Source organism: Sitophilus oryzae, unplaced genomic scaffold (genome assembly GCF_002938485.1).
Source record: "Sitophilus oryzae breed Bouriz unplaced genomic scaffold, Soryzae_2.0 scaffold_469_pilon_pilon, whole genome shotgun sequence".
Lineage (NCBI taxonomy): Eukaryota > Metazoa > Arthropoda > Insecta > Coleoptera > Curculionidae > Sitophilus > Sitophilus oryzae.
The window spans coordinates 553,909-574,560 of NW_022147050.1; the positions used below are offsets into that span (position 1 = coordinate 553,909).

At 30.4% G+C, this 20,652-nt stretch overlaps 2 protein-coding genes and 1 long non-coding RNA gene across 7 annotated transcripts in view; 1 reads left to right on the top strand and 2 right to left on the bottom strand.

Annotated features, from left to right (window-relative positions):
- Nucleotides 1-271: 271 nt before the first annotated feature.
- Nucleotides 272-6,522, bottom strand: LOC115886129. 2 transcript variants are annotated; one of them, XR_004050837.1, is made up of 3 exons: nt 6,307-6,522; nt 5,495-5,663; nt 272-1,522 (listed from the first exon to the last, which is right to left on the bottom strand). It is a non-coding gene; the product is annotated as an uncharacterized LOC115886129 (long non-coding RNA). The 2 variants fall into 2 exon arrangements; XR_004050836.1 differs by having other exon boundaries at nt 272-1,559.
- A 1,172-nt stretch (nt 6,523-7,694) lies between these two features.
- LOC115886127 (oxysterol-binding protein-related protein 9) overlaps nt 7,695-20,652 on the top strand; it is a 75,164-nt gene continuing 62,206 nt past the window's right edge. For 3 of the 4 annotated variants that reach the window (XM_030905197.1, XM_030905198.1, XM_030905199.1), the window contains exon 1: nt 7,695-7,894. In XM_030905197.1, the coding sequence (XP_030761057.1) occupies nt 7,787-7,894 (108 nt within the window). In that variant the 5' untranslated portion in view covers nt 7,695-7,786. Of the gene's footprint in view, nt 7,895-8,061; nt 8,081-20,652 lie in introns of those variants that run through there. The other variant, XM_030905200.1, reaches the window with a different exon arrangement.
- On the bottom strand, nt 8,731-19,287 carry LOC115886128 (elongation of very long chain fatty acids protein AAEL008004-like). Its single transcript, XM_030905202.1, has 5 exons — nt 19,047-19,287; nt 11,803-11,993; nt 9,704-9,950; nt 8,955-9,094; nt 8,731-8,901 (listed from the first exon to the last, which is right to left on the bottom strand). Exons 1-5 carry the CDS (start codon nt 19,081-19,083, stop codon nt 8,743-8,745), a joined length of 774 nt encoding a protein of 257 aa, XP_030761062.1. The 5' UTR covers nt 19,084-19,287; the 3' UTR covers nt 8,731-8,742.

Below are 20,652 nucleotides of genomic sequence, written 5' to 3' on the forward strand. Positions count from 1 at the left end.
GATATGCTAACAAGAGTAGGCGCTGACAAATATATTCTCTGCCTATTTAGTCAAAGATTCTGCTCCTTCCGCATCCCTGAAAAACCTATAAATGTAAAACGCATATCAGCAGGATGGTCAGAAAGTCAAGATGCAGCTTCAACTTACAATTCTTTTTTTCATGTTCGGGTACTATTAAAGGTAATAAAGAAACGTTTATTTTTTATTTTGAATCCTAGAATAAGTAAGACGCAATTATAGATATATGAAAACAAAATACACTTTGAACTACTACTCAGAAATAATTTATGAACAATAAAGCTTCAGAATATAATTTATCAATCAATCAAACTTATACAATTTCTATGAAACTTCCTGAAGTTCACTAAAAGACAAAATATTAAAACTTCTCCACTCACAACGTAAAGCAATAGTGAAGATAAAACTATTAGCAAGAGGTGGAGATATGATGACAATTGATACATCAAGATATTGAACAATATATCAACAGATGCGACTGTTCTCAACAGATGCAACTTCATGAACCAAACCAGATCCAGTACCAAAAATACCATGTACAAAAGGGAGGGAGGTATAGGAAGTTGTTAAATGTACACATAATATACAGCAGCTGTATTTCAATAGCTGCTATTGAAATGTATCTACATTTACAAGACTGAGAGGTTTTGCTGAGAGTATGTACTGCTTGCGTATGTACAACTGAAAGCAATTTACATAAACATGTTTGATGACATACATAAAAAACTATTTTACCATTACGAGTTGATAAATTTATCTTTTCATTTAGGAAGAGTCTACAGTCCATGTAGCATTCCCAAAATATCACAGCTGAAATAATCTTTATTAGATGAGCCAATGACGAAACCAATCATTAGTGTTGCCAACCAAGCAGGCGCTGACAAATATATTCTCTGCCTATTCAGTCAAAGATGCCGCTCCTTCCGAACCCCTGAAAAACCTATAAACGCAACAAGAGATACCTTTTACCTATGGAAGTTCTTTGTACTCCTGTAAAAATAAATGAACAATCTGTTACCCTTTTACGCCGTTCCTTAAAAATCAATACCTCTCCTAGACGTTTAAGATAGTATTAACTATATAAAATTTTAACCGGGAGAGTGATGAAATTTAGGTATGTGGCGAACATGTAACATGTTGTAGTCTTTGCTGTGACCAATAATCCCACAAATAAAAACACAACAGAAACCTGATCCCATCGTGTGCATGCCCTTGATCTAGATACAAAGGTTTCATTTCATTTTTTTGGGGGGGAATCACACTAAAAATCAGCAAAATTTTCATTTTGTGACTTTCAGCTTGAATGAAACTCAACAAGTATCTGTTATTTATTGGTCTACAAACTAATTATAATACATTAAAATGTGACAATATTTAGAGTAAAAAAATAACTCTAAAGGGTTATTTTTGCACTACTAAGTTTAGTTTTCAACTATTAGTCAAATTGATTTCCCATCCATTTCTTCGTGATACTCGCCAGATTTGTTTGGTTCAAGTCCATAAACTGGGGAAGAAACAGACAATACATCATTTTGTGATGGCTGTAAATATTAGGTAACACTTTAATATACTAAATATATTTGATACATTTGTGGCGAATTTATTTTTGGAAAAAATCTATAGTTCAAACCAAATAAACTTTTAGTCACGTGATTAAGCTTGACCGGCACAGCGTTGCCCACTTTTACGTATTTTCTTTTAATCGAAATATTTTAGGAAACAAAAATAAATTAATTGCCGGCGAATAATTTATGACTTTAGAAAACGAAGAGGGCTCAAAAACGATAAATGTTCAGGAGAGCGCTTTTTAGTTCAAATTACGCATGGACTTCTATGGGTTTTTCCATTTTTAAATGCGTTTCTGTGACCGATATCGATATTCCCGTTTATTTAGGTACCAAAAGGTTTAGCTTTTTAAGACGAAAAAAATGATGCATTAACATTAAAATCAAATTAACAAAAAATTGGTCAAGTTTGTTCCCGTTTTTACCCTTTGGGAACAGAACCCTAAAAATGAACTTTTTCCGAGTGCTCTTCATATATTTAGAAAGTATTACCTTTTAAACAGAATGAAGGAAAGCAGTTAAATAAATATATAACAAGAACTAGGTACGTTAAAATACTTAACATATACAGGGTGAGTCTTAAATAAGTGCAAATATTTTTAGGGGTAGATTTCGACTCTAAAAACACGATTAACGAGGTTTTTTTCGCGAATATTTTTTTTTAAATTTGGATTTTGAAAATTGTTTGACTTTTTTTTTAGTTTTTAGTTAAAAAACAACATAGGTAGTAGCACAGAATATCTAGCTACGCAACAGAAAAATACTCGAAATGAAAGAGCTAAAATTGCACAAATAGAATACTAGATGGCGCGACAATATAATCAGAATATAATTAGAAATTTTGAACTTTCGGTTTTGGATCGACGGCTCGTCGACGGCCTTATAGCTCGGCTAAATATGCACAGTTGCCAGATTCAAAAAGACTTGAATTGGCATCCCATTCTTTTTATTGTGTATAATGCAGTATGTGTTTCTTTCTATTCTTCTTTTCTTGTCAGATACACTTATATTAATTATTCCTTTGGCTATTAAAATAGTTTTAAGTATATTATTACAAAACATATACATTTTTAATATACACTATACCTTATAATGTTAACTATGAAAATACCTTTAATTACTTTTAAAATTAATAATATACAGGGCGATTGATAGTGATATTTATTAATGCTGGAACGTTAGTAATGAAATATAAGTTTAATAATAATGGAAATAATTTATTAAAATGCAGTACAAAAAATGTTAACTGACTAAAAAATAATATAATAACAAATTTCTTCCGTTTGCCACGTTATTTATATAGACCTAGGTAGATTTTAAAGTGACACAGGTACAATTAATAATATATTAGTTCGGCATAAAAGTTGCTGTCACGACATCGAACAATAAATTAAAATTCGTAAAATAAATTAAAATTATTAATTAAACAAATCTTTATAAAGAAACGCAAGTATACCAAATTTGGGCCCAATCGAACTCCAGGAAATGATATCATAATAGTGTACTATATTATGGTACCACTCAATATACTTTAAGGTACCATAATATTGCAATGTCACCGAAGATCCGTAGTATACCAAATTTAAGAACAATCGAACGCCATGAAATGGTATCGTAATATGGTACTATATTAAGGTACCACTTTATATACATCATAGTTCAATCATATTACAATGTAACCGAAGATACGTAGTATACCAAGTTTGAACCCAATCGAACGCCAGGAAATGGTATCGTAATATGGTACTATATTAAGGTACCACTTTATATGCATCATAGTACCATCATATTACATTGTCACCGAAAATACGTAGTATCCCAAGTTTAAGCCCAATCGAACGCCATGTACGTAATATAGTACTATATTATGGTACCAGTTGATATGCTTCATGGTACCATAATAATGCAATGTCATCAAAAATACGCAAGTATATATCAAATATGAGCTCAATCGAACGCCAGGAAATGGTATTGAAATATGGTACTATATTAAGGTACCACTTTATATGCATTATAGTACCATCATATTACAATGTAACCGAAGATACGTAGTATAACAAGTTTAAGTCCAATCGAACGCCAGGAAATGGTATCGTAATATGGTACTATATTATGGTACCTCTTGTTATGCTCCATGGTACCATAATATTACAATATCACCGAAGATACGTAGTATCCCAAATTTAAGCCCAATCGAACGCCATGTACATAATATGGTACTATATTATGGTACCAGATGATATGCATCATAGTACCATCATATTACAATGTCACCGAAAATACGTAGTATACCAAGTTTAAGCCCTATTGCCGCCATGTACCTAATATTGCTATGTCATCAAATATGGTACTATAGAAGGTACCACTTTACATGCTCCATGGTACCATGATATTACAATGTCACTGAAGATATAGTATACCAAGTTTAAATCCAATCGAACGCCATGTATCGTAATATAGTACTATATTATGGTATCACTTGATATGCTTCTGAAAAAAACGGCGTCCAGTTGGCTGGAAAAGGACGATCGATGACATTTCCCATATAAATTTACATATAAAATGACAGTGATATTAATTTCATAGCTATCGCTAACGCCGTTTTTCCCGATTATACAATATGAACTTGGTATGAACACAATCGAACGTCAGGAAGTGGTATCATAATAGTAGAACAATACTTATTATATTGTCGCCGAATTACAATGAAAATTCAGGATTCAATTATACAATCAAACGTCAGGAAGTGATTGTAATTTAGCTCATAAGATTTAATTCCAACTAACATGGCAAACTGAGAAAAACAGCTCTGATCTATTTTAATATGTTTAAATGATGTAGCAAATTTGAAGGTAAGCTTTATCAGGAAGTATTACGATATGAATTACACATTGGCAACACTGCACAAAATTCTTTTAAATTTTGTTTGTAGAAAACTGTTTTCTTTTAAATTTATTGCCCTCTATTATGTAGTAGCGAAACTAGCACATCAAAATATCTGATTTGGAGACAGACTTTTAAAGCCTGTCTCCTTTTGCTACCTACAATTTTATACAAGTAACGAGGCTTCTGTGGCGTAGCTAGATATTCTGTAGTAGTAGGCTAGAGAGAAAACCCACAAAAGATTTTTTTTTTAACTTTCAATTTAAAATAACTGTTATTTATTTAGGACTTATTTGAAAAACGGTAAAGAGAAACGAGTGATCAAGAATAGGTACCCAGGTCTGAAAATATTTGCACTTACTTAAGAATCACCCTCTATACAGCGTCCTAATATTCCGTTTACATAGAACTACTATGTATTTTTAAAATCAAAATAAGTTCATTGGACACAATTTACCTCTATACAAAAGTGTTCCATTTGTCCGCTAGAGGGCATCGATCAAAAATAAACCCAAACGTTAATTAATTTTTTTAAAGATTTTTATGAAGCTTGTTGTCAATTATAATTTGCGATATTAACATAAAATTCCATATTTTCGCCAACTAGATTATTAGAGCATAATAGATTTTATGCACCAGCATAATCTGATGTGACAAAAAACATATTTTGGAAGTCAGCTTCGGAAAAATATATTTTTATCTTTTATGCGGTTTTTTACAACAAAAATTGTAGTAAGTACTAGAAGGGCCATTGGACCATTTTACAAAAAAAAATCGGTCGTCAGTTTAGTTGAAAATATTTATACTAAAATTTATGTAGGATTGGTGGTAGTTTTCACCCTTCCCTTGCTTTTTCTTGATTTTTGTGAAAGTCAAATGTTAAAGCACTTAGCAAAACATAGACACCCAGTTGGCCTTAAGAAGGTTGTATTTTATTATTATATGGAGTAAAAATTATTTTTAAAGCCCTCTTTGACGCCATTTTTTCCATCATATGGTACGAGTTGATGATAATACAAATCACTTACCTGATAGATTGTTTAAGCTTGTTCAAAGACCATTTAAGAAAGGCTGTCTTGATGAGGGCACCAAATTATATATCTATATTTCAGCTATATTCAGAATTTATCCAGGTCTCATCAAGATAATTTATTTTCCTGTCCCATTTCTATATGTTCTTCAGATTCCGAATTCTATCTAATAAAAAAAATTCTCTTCTTACTACATTTTGGATATTTAGAATTTATTTTTTAATTACAGAACTGTTGTTCTCTTTGCAAAATTTGTTCCATTAAAATAAAACAATTGTGTATCTAACAATTTTGAGTCATTCATTTGAACGAGTATTAAAAATGTGTCGTGAGATTTGATTCACAGCTTAGAATACGGTTCATTCCATGTTCATTCAATTGAATTGTGGCAAGCACGGTGTTGTATTATTGTTCAGAACACAGATACTCAGATTGTGAATAAACTAGGAGTAAACGCAAAACTTGCTAAACTTTTGTTGAAAAACGACAGACACTATACAACTACAGATTATTATCAGACAAATTCTCCTTTCATTAATAATGAGATGGTAAAATCTCAGTAAGACTGGTAAAACAAGTAATTAATCAAAAAAAAGTCAAATCACATTTGCTGAAATAAGGAAAATCCCTGTTGAGTTTTTAACTAATGATTGAAATAAAAACAAATTAAAAAACCTGAAATAGGTATAAAGGTTAGTATTACATTCTTTTTATACTCGACAGAGTTTAATACTGCAATGAAAATAGTGTGTTTTGTGTTGAAATTATTTTTTTCTTGTTTTACAACTTAATAAGTGTTGTATACATACCTAATACATCCGAAAAAATGAAAATTCCAAGGGACCAGAAAGAAATAATCAATAAGCCACCAACAAACCAGCCGATCAAACAACTTTAAATTAAAATATGTGATCCGATCTGCTATGATTAAAAAGATTAATTGCAAAATCGAAAATGATGAAATATGGATGAAATAATCAAAATCAACCACAAAAAGCAAAGCACCAAGCACCTCTGCCGCCATTCTGCCGCCTGCCACCCACAGATTATTGATTAATCTGCATTACTAGGGCTGTCCCGGTTGTCCGGGCTGTCTGAAATACATCGATAAATTGAAAACATCGATATTTTCGCTTCGATGCATTGCTTCTATTTCTATTGCATGTATCATATCTAGCCTTTTTCAAAGAAAATAGATGCCTTCTTTAAATGTTATGCTATTCAGTTGAAAATAAACATTTGTGTTAGTATTTCATCCATGCACCCATCAAGTTGTAACTACAAATTAATGAATAATATTTGTACAAACTAATAAGTTATTGGATTTAATGCATCGCAACACGATTTTTTTTCGATGTATCGACAAATATTGATGTATCCATACCTCATTGATCCATACTTTAGATTAGGAGATCCTTTTTGTTAATCTAAGGGAGATCCATACGATGCATTACGCATTACATCGAAAAAAACATGTGTTTTTTTTCGCAACGGTACAATGGATATATCGATATAATTTTCTAAAATATATCGATATACTTATATACAAGATGAAACTTAAATAAGTGCAAATATTTTTAAGGGTGGAAGAAGGGTGGTATAAGTGGTATATTTCAATCGTAGAAACACGATTATAGAGTTTTTTTCGCAAAAAAATATTCTTGAAAATTTGGAATTTTTTGAAAAATTTTTGGATTTTTTTTTAGTTTTTAGTTAAGAAACATAATTTCTTGATAATATGACAACATAGGTAGTAGATTAAATTTCCAAATAAGAAAATCCAGAAAAGATCTAGTTTTTTTTGAAAAAGAATTTTTTTTTTACAATTTTCAATGTAAAATAAGCCATTCCTACTAATGACACAGAACCACTAGTGATGTATCGGATATGAACAAGCTGGTCCAAAAGAACTACCTACTACATATTCGAAAAACTGGCACTCTACAGTTGTAAAACCAAATATACCAAACTTTTTACATACTTTTTACTATAAAAAATTGTTTGTTACATAATTGTTTTGTTATAGAAAATTCTAGAATGCCTATTTTATATTTTTATCTAACTATCGATATCAAAAGGAAAAAATAATATCGATAGATACAAATCATATAAATTCAAAACTTCGATATGAGGATAGTGTCCCTAAAGTCCTTGACATTTAAAATACAAAATTTGACAGCTACATTTTGACATTTAAACATCAACATCATTAAATCATTAGCGGATGATGTTCTAGTTAAAAAATTGATAATCTATTATTTGTTATTAAAAAAAGTTTATTGTTTTAAAATGGCAGTAATGGAGGGTTCTTTGAGCAAATGGACCAATGTGATGAAGGGATGGCAGTATAGATGGTTTGTTTTAGACGATAATTCGGGTCTGTTGTCCTATTATACGGTAAGTCAATTTAATGTAATCCAATTTTAACCTCTAAAACATCTTTAATGGGTGTTTATTATTTTTGTACTTGTGCTGGGAATATTATAGCTTTATTTTTTCTCAATTGGTAAAAATATCTACGTTATGCTCAGTACAAGGTTGCCCACTACACATCTGTACACATACATATAAAATTACTGTTTGGTAAGGAAACCTAGTACCACATTTATCTGTTTCTGTTCATTTTTAAAGGCCACCAAATATTCCATTCAAAGTGAGAATTAAATTCTCTTAGCAACAATGCTTTCAAGTTTCAACAAAACTGTAATGGGACGTGCATAATAGGTGATGTTTTAAATTGAACTAAAATTTGTTAAATTGGCCATTTTATAATTGGAATATTTAAATGTAGTATGTCTAATTGAAGATGTTACAAAAACTACTAAAAAAATGTTTTTTTGAAGCTGAATTAGTCACATCAAGCACATAAAATCTAGTATACTCTAATAATAATAATCTAATTGACGAAAATATGGAATTTTATGTTAGTATCACAAATGATACCGTATGATCGAATAAAAACGGCGTCAGCGATGGCTATGAAATGAAGATCGCTGTCATTTTATATGTAAATTTATACGGGAAATGTCATCGATCGTCATTTCCAAGCCAACTGGACGCCGTTTTTATTCGATCATACAGTATTTGACAATAAGCCTCATAAATTTTAAATTAATTAACGTTCTGTTTTATTCTACTTAATTATATTTTTCATGTTGAAATATATTTACAAAATCACTATAATCACATAGTTACAGCTTCATTAATCAATTTCTAGGCCTAAAGAAAACAAACTCGTTTTGCTATCATTTGCTTTTTATTGTATACGATTTTTTGTAAAAGTCATAGAACATTTTGAAAATTAATATGACATTTGGAAGGTACATCATCAAAAATAGCTTTGGTGTGGGACAACTTGGTTGCAGTCCAACCATAATGTGAATAATCAAAATAGTAAACTGGACCTAAAAATGAAATTGATTTTAGGTATATAATAAATAACAATTGACATTTTTACCATTTGTGCCATAGTCAATCTGCTTTTCCAGTGAACAAGTCTTTTCTGCCATTTTGGACCCAAACACGATAAAAAATAATACGTGTACATCAGTATATGTATGAAAGAATTTAGCATTATATGTAACGATGGCATTGCAGCTAAAAAAGAGATGTTTATTGATACTGTTATGTAGTATATACAGTATATGCCAAAAAGTTCAAAACAAATGTGATATACAGGGTGTCCCAGGCTCAGCGTTCATTAAAGTATCTAGAGAACTACAATATCTTGATCGGAGATTTTTTGCACACAAATGAGATCTATTGATTATAAATATTTCCAATATGGCGGCACTTCCGGAAATACCGGAAGTTGACAGCTACCATCTTATTTTAAATGGATACCACCATTTTTTATTACATACTTAAATTATCTGTAAAATTTATAAATTTTGATATTAAACACTCTATACCAGAACATTAACCGTTTTTAAGAAGAAAACAAAAAATTTTTGTAGAAAAAAATTGCCTGTGAAAAAAATCTGTGTAGCCTAAACGTCAAATTTAGTAATTACCGCAGTCACTGGGTTAAAAAATAAAAACATAGTGTTATTAGTAATATTTAATTAATAATATATTTAATATTATTAATTAATTTATAGTGGTTTATAATTAACGTTAACGTTAATTTTTTCGATAACTGAATGAAAAATATGTCCCATTAGTCGCGAAAATTTTGGCATACCACTATATTTGAAATGTTCATACTTCCAGTATATTTGCATCCAAACCAAGCAAATAGCATAGTCGATACATGATGATAGACGTGCAATTTAGTAATCTGACTATACTTCTTTCTTAGGGCAAAAAATATCGTTTCTATGAGTTCAATTGCTTTCAAAAAATATGTCAAATGAAACCCTTTTAGTAGTGACATAGCTTGCTTATCTTCTGGATATGTAAATGGTACACAGCCAAAGCTGTATCTTCCTTGGACCCATCCTGACGTTGCAATCTAAAAAAGAAGAATTACATAAGATTTTTTGTGGGCGGGTTTCAGCATATACTGGGTGGCACCTCTCATACGACGTTTGTATTAAAATTAAATTTTAAGAGCATATGAACGTTGTTTTTTTTTTGTAATGGAACGCCCTATACAGGGTGGTCCGAACTATATTCCGGAAACTTCGGCAGCATATTCTGCAGATAAAAATAAGCCAAAAAGTTCGTATAAATGTATGTCCTAAAATGCTTAGTTTCGGAGATACAGGGTGTAGAATTTTCATTTTTATTTCGATTTTTTTCCCAAGAATTTCTGAAGTAACGTCAATATTTGGATGAAAATTGGTGTCTGGGAGTTTTTTGACATGAGAAATTTGATTATGATGTCAATGTGACTCCTATTTGTAGAGGGCGCTACCTACATCTGTTTTAACTGTTTTGAAGAGTAATAACTTTTCTTCCGTACCTACTGAGTGGAAAAATTTATATTTCCGCCATTTTTTATGTAAAAAAATGTCTCTTGGTAAAAATCGGTTACCTTTCTCAAGATATTTAGAATGGAAATAGTCAATACATGTTATTATTGACAAAAAATAAACCCCTTGAGTAGATAGTTATTTGACTGAAATAATAAATTTGCGAAATTTTTATTTTTTAAATTAATCATAAATTTTTCTGCGAAAAAAATGATGATAAAACAGTTTCTGTTGAACTTTTGGCACAAAAACATTTCAAATTTATAATTTCAGTCTAATAGCTATTTAGTCAACATGTTTAATTTATGTCATTGATGACAGGTATTGATAATTTCGGTTCCAAATATCTCGAGAACTATTACTAGTAGCGATTTTGACCAAGAGATCTCTTTTACGTAAAAAACGTCGTAAATGTATATTTTTTTATTCACTAGTTTTATACAGGTACGTGCGAAAAGTTATTAGCCTTCAAACCAGTTAAAAAATATGTAGGTGGCGCCCTATACAAGTAGGAGTGATATTGACATCAAAATCAAATTTCTCATGCCAAAAAACTCCCGAAAAAACGCTTAAACACTTTATTTTGTTTTTTTACATATTTTAAGATTTTTTAAAAATGTATACAGGGTGTTTCGAAAAATCTGGTCATTGATTAATTACGATCCTGCTTAAAGCGCTTGACGTAAAAAGCTGATTTTTGGAAAAGGGATTGACTAGGGTCGATAAGAAGGGATTTTTCGAAATTCGAATTCTAAGGGGGTAAAACCACCCCTCAAATATTAGAATATTTTTTATTTTGAAACCGGTGAGTTTTTCGGAAAAACTCTTTTGGCAAACTAATTGACTGTGGGGTGTAGAGCTTCGATAAGGAGGGGTTTCTTAAATCTCAAATTCCAAGAGGGTGAAAACGCCCCTCAAATATTACAATATTTGTTATTTAAAAAACGGTTAGTCTTTCGGGAAAACGCTTGGACACGCATAATTTATTTTGTTTTTTACACATTTTGAAATTTTTTAAAAAATCATACAGGGTGTTCCAAAAAGTTGGGTAATTGATTAACCACGATTCTGCTTAAACTGCTTGACGTAAAAAGCTTATTTTTGACAAACGGATTTTTCGAAAGTCAAATTCCAACGAGATGAAACTGCCCCTCAAATATTACCAAGTTATATAATAATATCGCCATATTGTTTTTCTCATGCTGACATAAATGTGAGAAAATTTTATCCAGTTTGTATGTTAATGGAAATTCTTGCTTTGCTTTATCATCACCATTACAAATGATTAATTCGACGCGAACGAAGTCGCGGGTACACGCTAGTGTTTTAGTATATTCCTTGCTTAGTCTTTCTATTCATTGTAACTCTATTACTTAGGAAAAAACTTACCCAGTATATAATAAAAACACAGGCGATTACTTGAAAAATATTATACGCCTGTATTATTCTGTTTAGCTTGAAAGGCTTTCTGTCTCTCATGTATGTCGGTAAGAGTCCGTATATTAAAGCTAAATAGATCAGAGCGAGATAAAGCGTTGGCCAAACACTGGACATTAGGAACCATCCTGTAACTCTTCTGTCTGAAACAAATATTAGTTTTGAGGATATACATATAAAAAGTGAGTAACTTTTTCTAAAACATTATTTTTCGATCAGAACTTTGCCTCCTGAGCATTTTCTTTTTTGACTTATGTCAACACATGCCTTGGTTAATTTTTACAAGCGAAATAAACTTGACACCAACAATTTGCAATTTTTTTATTATTTTATGATGTTAATTTTTAATATCACTAATAAGGACCAACCGAATATTCATAATCTATCATTGAACGAACCAAGGTTTTATAGAGTTGGGTAAGTATTTCCGTACTTGCCCTCCATGTGGTATGGGAGAGACGCTTAATAATATAAGATTTAGAACCTTCTTGCACCGTAACACTAATCCATTTATATGTGACTACTGTAGTAATGTCATATCGACACTGATTAGAAGTCTATATTAAAATTAAAAAATAACGTGAAAAAGTAACGATACAGGCTTGGTTTTCATAAATTTAATATTACTAACAATAACAGAATTAAGGATATTAAAAAAAAATAACTTATATAAATACGTGTACAAACATAAAACTTGTAATGAAAACTCTAATACTTTGTATTGCCTTCCGCGGCTGTTATAACTGTCTGTAGACATCGGTTCATACTGTTAATGGGGCTGCAAATAGGTATATAGTGTTATGTTTTCCTATTCTTCTTTAAGGACCACCCGAATATTCATAATTTCGGCCATTTTCAACAAGATCAATGACTTTCGCACAATCTTCGACACTAAGAACCATATTCAATCGTACATAACAATAATCACCAAAGCCAACTGGTCATAATGAAAAATAACATCAAAAAGTAACGATAATTGAAAAAATTGCAACATTTGTGGCAAGTTCATTTTGCTCTTATAAATTAATCAAGGCATGTGTTGACATGAGTCAAAAAACAAAATATTTAGGAGACGTGGTTCTGACCGAAAAACAACGTTTTAGGAAAATTTGCTCCCGAAATTATTGCGCAGGATGTTTTAAAGATAGGGTAAAAAACAACTTTTCGATTAACCCTGACCTATAATAAGTCAAATAATAAAGTTTATAATAAATTGAGTTTACGAATTAAATTGATATATTTATATACAGTTTGCTAAAAAAATTATGAAAATAGGGCTAAAAATAAAAAAACTACAACATTTTAAAATAGAAGAAAAAAATTTCCAATGCGTTTATCTGAGTGTATAATTATTATAATCTTGTTGCTAAATAATTATGCCATACGATCGAAAAAAACAGCTTCAAAGACGGCTGGGTTATGACAAGTTATTATGTCAATTTTCAGTAAATGACGTCTAGAGATTGACCTCGCCAAAATTATCATCGATTGTCATTCCCAAGCCGTTTTTCAGGCCGTTTTTTTTTCGACCATGCAGTATTAATAATTTTTCAATGATTTGGGTTGAACTTTTAGATGATTTAATTAATAAGACCTGCATTATTTGCATTTATTATTTTTCCATTTAATATTTGAAGAAGTATAACATATCGAAAAGTATTTTTTCATTCTTTGTTCTACTTATCTTTATCAATGAAATTATTAATGTTATATCAAACAAAATAGTTGTATCTTACACAGATACCTGGTTTAAAGTAAATAACTTTTGGAAACAATAGACAACACAATGGACCTAACTACAAAGAGAGTATCTAAACATGCGAGGGAGGCTAAATTATATTTGGAAATGGTTAAATAAGCTGAGAATGATGACGTTGATGAACTTTTGTAATAGTTTCGTTACCACCAAATGCCTTGTATACAGTATGTCCCCGGATTGTCTTTACAAGAGGAAAACCTTTTTTATAATTGACATTTTGAGAGAAATGCATTCTTCATAAAAAAATTTGCTTGTTCTAAAATGGTTAATCCTGTTTATACATTTCCAAATTTCCATAATCTTTTTGAGAAAATTAAAAAAAAACATGAAAATATGGTTGAATTTTTTCAAAGTGCCAAAAATCAAAATGCGTTTCTAAGGTAATATAATTTCGATTTCGTTCTTTGATAGATGAGTATTATTAATTTTGATTAACGTCATATTTTTTGCTGTTGTTAAAGTATTACATTTTCCAATAACTATTATCACCCTTTCCGTAGCATTGAACTAAATATTTTTTTAATTCTTTAATATTTGAAAGCAGCAAAAAATATGAAGTTAATTAAAATTCTATCAATAACGATCTATCAAAGAATGAAAACGAAATTATATTACCATAGACACGCGTTTTGATTTTTAGGACATCAAAAAATTCAACGATATTTTCATGTTTTCTTTAATTTTCGTTAAAAAACGGTATTTCTATTTGGAAAAGTATAAACGGGATTAATCTTTTTATGAAGAATGCATTTTTCTCAAAATCTTAATAGTAAAAAAGTTTTTCCTCTTGTAAAGACAATCTGGGGACATACTGTAGAGTAAATACTTTTGTATTTAAATGGTTGAAACTAAGGAAAAAACTAAAAATTTTGAAAAATATATCGTTTTTGCGCCACTTGGCTCTACGTAATAATGTTATACTGACGATATATTTTTTTTTAATAATTAGGTACACGTTTTTAAAACAGATAATATTTACAATACATAAATAATGCTTGTTAGTCAGCCATAAAATTTACTACTTTGTGGTAGACAAATAGATAACCTAATGGGGTATCATTTTATACCATGTTTTCTTTATATAACGGTTCTAAAACGACATGAACCAATAAATCAATCGATGAAGACATAAGTAATTTGAATAAAAATGGAATTAAAATCGATTATTCCCAATAGTTTGTAAGGAGAAAAGAGAAAAACATTAATTGGGAAATATATAACTGGTTTCACCGTTATGATATGAATAATAGAAAAATTGCAACATAAACAAAATACACCTATATAAACAGACCAATATCAATACTCAGTTTTTCCCGTCAGATATCAATAGTTGTATATCGGGGATGAAAATATCAGCCATTAAATAGATATTCTAAAAACTGTTATACATTTATTACTTTTTAAATATTTTTGTCCTAATTGCCAATATTCTTGAAGAACTACAAGTATAAATTGACGAACTAAATACAGCCAGCAATAAAGTGGGTCTCAAAATGAATTTAGCAAAAACTAAAGTAATATACAACGAACTAGTAGACAGAAAAGACATTCTGATAAATAACACAACACTGGAAATAGTAAATAAATATATTTAGGACAACTAATACACAGCTCGGGATCTCTACTACCAAAAATCAACAGAAGAATTTAGTTAGCATGGAGTACTTATAGAAGAAACTGAATCATATTCAAATCTAGAATACCACTTTATCTAAAGAAGAAAACATTCGACCAATGTCTACTATCAGTTCTGACCTATGCATACGAAACCTGGATACTTAAAACAGACATTATAAGGAAACTGCATGTTGTACACAACGCTCATTGGAACGAAATATGCTGGGCATAACCCAAGAACAGTTAACATAATAGGACTGCTCATTCAGCCAAAAGTGTCCGCCAGGTGCATGCGAAAACTACTCGCATTGTGACGTCATTGTAGTCCTTGTCATGGTTATTAGTCCTTATCCGGCAACCAATAATACACACACGTGCATTATTGGTTGCCGAATGCAAAACGTTCATTATTTAGTTTATTTATTTAAACACCTTATATGTATGCAGTATAGAAAATTAACTGTATAAATCGTATTAAATACTCGGATAATGCATTTTTAAGAACAGCAGTTCCCAGCATCACCTTTTGCAAGCATTATTTTTAGAGTACTTCCATATTTTGCTTTAAAATCATTAATAAACAAAATCGTGGGCACTTAGTAAGCAGTTTGTCACAATCCACAACACAAAATGAACGTATTTATACACTCTATAGCTCTATAAACTTTAAAGACACCTTTTTCACATTTAAAATTGACAAAATAATTAACTCAAAATTTCTCAGCTGTTATTTTTTATAAGTTTACCATAGGCAACTAATAATACACACTATCATGACACAGCCAACAAGGCTTTGACAAGGACTACAATGACGTCACAACTGTCAGCTGAGGCGCGGGAAGAGGCGAACGTACAAGGATGTAGCAATCCTATTAGTTTACCGTTGTTGGGCATAACCAAGAGAGACCGTAAAAGTACAGAATGGATACGACAAAAAACCCAGGTAATAGATGTCATTCACAGAATCAAATTCCTCAAATGGCAAAGGATAGGACATCTGGCAAGAAGGACGGACAACAGATGGACCATAAACATTACTTTCCTTTAAAACTGATATTTGGATTAATATTGTAGATAACAATGTTTGCACATATCAGTTACACTGATATTTATCAATAAAATAGATTACCAGAGATTATCAAGAAATATCACTCATTAAATAGACATATTTATTCAAAGTGATTTAAAATATTCTAGATATTATAAATTGTTAAACAGGGTGAGGAGTGAGTCTTAAATAAGTGCAAATATTTTTAGGGGTAGGATAATTCGACCCCAGAAATATGTACGTCTGAGTTTTTGACGAAATTGGAAATTTTTTAAATTTTTAGTTAAAAAAAGTAATATCTTCATAATATGGCAACATAGATAGTATATTAAATTATTTACAAGAAATAAAACCCAGAAAAGATCCAGTGGGTTCTAAAATTTAAGCGAAAAATATATTTTTTTTTAAATTTTCAAAGTATAATAATATCTCGGTTATTTTGGACTTATTTGAAAAACGGTAAAGAGAATATAATATGTTTCTTTTATCGAAATCTACCAGCCCTAAAAGTATTTACATTCATTTAAGACTCACCCTGTATACAGGGTGGCGCACCTCATTCGCCTCGGTTGATTCTACGAAAACGGAAAGATGTAGAAACAAAATATTTTATGGGTATACGTGGGGAGGCAATGTGCACAATTTAAAATTATTTTGAAATATACAGGGCGTTTCAGAACTAAGATCCATACCAAAGTTATATTTTTTCTTATGGAACACCCAGTATTTTATTTCATTTTTGGATTCTTGAGCCCAAAAGAAATAAACTTTACTGAAAAATGTTATTGTTTCCTTAAATTTATACAGGGGTATCAAAAATTGCTGATCTATTTTAAGGATTTATTTTACATAAAAACTTCATTATTTCAAATACAACACCCTGTATTTTTTTAAATAAATCGAAGCAGATTTAAATGCTCTTTCAAACTATATTAGGGTTTCCTATACCTATCTAGCTCAGATTTTGAATATAAAGCGATTTTTTAAATAAAATTGCAACCAAGGTGGCTGGTGTCGCCATGACAATTTTCTAGTGAGAGTTAGTAACTATTTTTAAAGTCGACATTAGTTTATGGACATTATTATTTATAATTTATAACAGTTTACTTAAATTTACCTACAATAGTTTAATATAAGTAAGTAGGTATTCACTATTTTATCAAGAAAAATAAAGCAGTATCTGCTGGCGGAACGAATGGATATGTTACTAGTGATTTTATATTGTGAGGGAAATTGCTTTTTGGCCTCAAGGGCTTATGCTCAAAGATTTCCTTCCAAAGTCTTCCTGATAAGCGTTCTTTTGAAAAACTACTTGTTCTATATGACATAGTTGGTAGTGTGGTTTATAAACAACTTATTAGGCAGAAACATGTCATTGGAAGTGAAGAAAATTATTTTGCCGTAATTGACTCTTTTAAAGAAAATCCATATATCTACAAGTCATTGTAAAATAAATCAAAGACTTCTTCTTTTTCCTTGGTAGAATAATAAATACATATTTAATAAATATTACTTATTAAACTATTGAAGATAAATTTTAAATAAAAGTAAACTGCTATAAATTTAAATAATTTTAAATTAAGTCCATAAACTATTGTCAACATTAAAAATAGTTACTGTCACTAGAAAATTGTCATGGCGACACCAGCCACCTTGATTGCAATTTTATTTAAAAAACGTTTTTTATTCAAAATCTGAGCTAGATAGGTATAGGAAACCCTAAAATAGTTTGAAAGAGCATTTAAATCTGCTTCGATTTATTTAAAAAAAGACAGGGTGTTGTATTTGAAATAATGAAGTTTTTATGTAAAATAAATCCTTAAAATAGATCAGCAATTTTTGATACCCCTGTATAAATTTAAAAAAAGGTTTATTTTTCTACCTTTGAACTTAGCACAAGAATTAATTCTGAGAAATGTAATGTACAGGGTGTTAATATTCTATTTTATTGTAGCATGCAAATTTAAATATCTTTAAATATCTCAAAAACCAAAGATTTTAAACATATTTAACACTTATAATAAACGTCTTTTTTTGGGCTCAAGAATCCAAAAATGAAATAAAATACTGGGTGTTCCATAAGAAAAAATATAACTTTGGTATGGATCTTAGCTCTGAAACACCCTGTATATTTCAAAATAATTTTAAATTGTGCACATTGCCTCCCCACGTATACTCATAAAATATTTTGTTTCTACATCTTTCCGCTTTCGTATAATCAACTGAGGCGAATGAGGTGCGCCACCCTGTATAATAATAATAATAATAAATGTCTGCATTCCCAAATGAAAATAGAACTATTACAAAAAAAAGAAAATATTACAAAATAGAAAAAAACACGCTGATAAAAAAACATAAACACTATAACCAAAAAATTTAAACAGTCAATTACTTCTAAATGAGAATGAGCGAAATTCAGAACTTGAAATGAGCTCTGCTCTTCCTTTAACTCCTGTATTATTTATTTTTTATTTTCTTGGACTCTAGCAGATAACAAGTGATTTTGAATTTAGACCTCTAGATAACAATAATTATTTGCAAATATCAGTTACATTGACATTTGTCAATAAAATAAGTATCAGGGACTAAAATTATAACCATTTAAAAGACATTTTTATTCAAAATGATTAAAAATATTTTTATTATTATAAATTGTTATATATTATTTTTTATATCAATCGTTATTTTAACCTTTTAGATTTAAAATATTTTTTTAAAGAAACATTTTAATATTAATTTTAATAAATTAATTTTATTATAAATTAAAATTACCTTCTATAAGTCCCAGTGCACCCATTGAACTAGCCATTTTTTTGGTCAATTATATACACTATATATAGTTATTTATCAATTATTCTATGACAGTTTCATTCTTATCTGTTACATTTCACGCTTCGGCTCGAACTACCTTGGACGACGGTTAAAAAATACGGTTTCCTCCGTAAATTTCGATTTTTCAAAATTAATAATCAACTTACGTACTAATTACTGGAAAAGAATACGAAATACAATGACAGAGAATATGGTAGCGTCAATTATAATATTTTATAGGGTGAAGAGAGCACAATTTACATTTTCACGGTTTCGTCATCACAATAGCTATAGGGAGGTAAAAATACAGTCGTGTGAATTATGTCTCAGTGCCCGTACAGTGTTACGCCTTGACCTGTTTATTTTTTTATGAAATATTTTGTTGAACTGAGCTTTAGATCTTAATATTGTTAAATATTATTAGACTTGAAAATTTTGCGCTTTTAAATTTTTTTTGTTTATTTTCTTTAATTTTGATTTTTTTTTCAATTTTTTAACTTGTTCAATGTTAATGTAGAATAGAGAATTGTTAGGGGGTGGAGGAGTATTGTGCTTTTAGACTTGGTGCATTCTCCGCCGGTGCTGCCACCATCGGAGAAAATACACGGGTTTAAATAGCGAGTATACGAAAAATTTATTATACAGTGTGGTCCGAATTGTATTCCGGAAACTTCGACATTATATTCTGCAGATAAAAATAAGTAAAAAAGTTCGTATAAATGTATGTCCTAAAATACTTGGTTCGTAGTTTCGGAGATACAGGGTGTCTTCTTCTTCTTCTCAGCCATTACTCATCCACTGCAGAATGTAGGCCTCTCTCAGTTTCTTCCACTCGTTTCGATTCTGTGCTCTCCTCATCCAGTTCTTACCGGCTACGGTTTGGATATCATCAGTCCATCTTTTAGGAGGTCGGCCGACTGGGCGTTTTGCTAGGCGTGGCCTCCAGCAAAGAAGTCTTTTGCCCATCTTTCCTCGGACTGTCTGGCCAAGTGTCCTGCCCAAGACCATTTAGAGTTAGCTATCCTCTCTACGATGTCCGTTATCCTCGTCTGTCGGCGAATGTCTTCATTTCTAATGTGGTCGCGAAGACTGATACCCATCATGGCTCTTTCCATAGCTCTTTGGCTCACTCGCAACCTGTTCACATTTCGTGCCGTCATCGTCATAGTCTCCAAACCATAGGTCATGACAGGCAAGACGCATTTGTTGTAAACGTCTCTTTTTAGACTATTTGGGATTTTGCTTTTGAATATAAAGTTAAGTTTACCAAAAGCTGCCCATCCGAGTTTGATCCTTCTAGAAATTTCGGTTGTTTGATTTTCCTTGCCGAGTTTTATGGCATGACATGATATATATATATATATATATATATATATATATATATATATATATATATATATATATATATATATATATATATATATATATATATATATATATATATATATATATATATATATACTCTTTAACGTTCTCAATCCTTTGTCCATTAACATTAACTTGCTCTTCATTTTCATTTAGGGTTTTAGTTTTAGACAAATTCATTTTTAAACCTACTTGCGCAGAT

Bases quoted from the DNA above. Each gene is read 5' to 3' on its own strand.
- LOC115886128 (XM_030905202.1), bottom strand. From the start codon at position 19,083: ATGGCTAGTTCAATGGGTGCACTGGGACTTATAGAAG. The intron at 11,994-19,046 runs GTAATTTTAATT...TATTTGTTTCAG, and splicing joins TGCACTGGGACTTATAGAAG to ACAGAAGAGTTACAGGATGG. The intron at 9,095-9,703 runs GTATGAACATTT...TCTCTTTTTTAG, and splicing joins TGGATGCAAATATACTGGAA to CTGCAATGCCATCGTTACAT.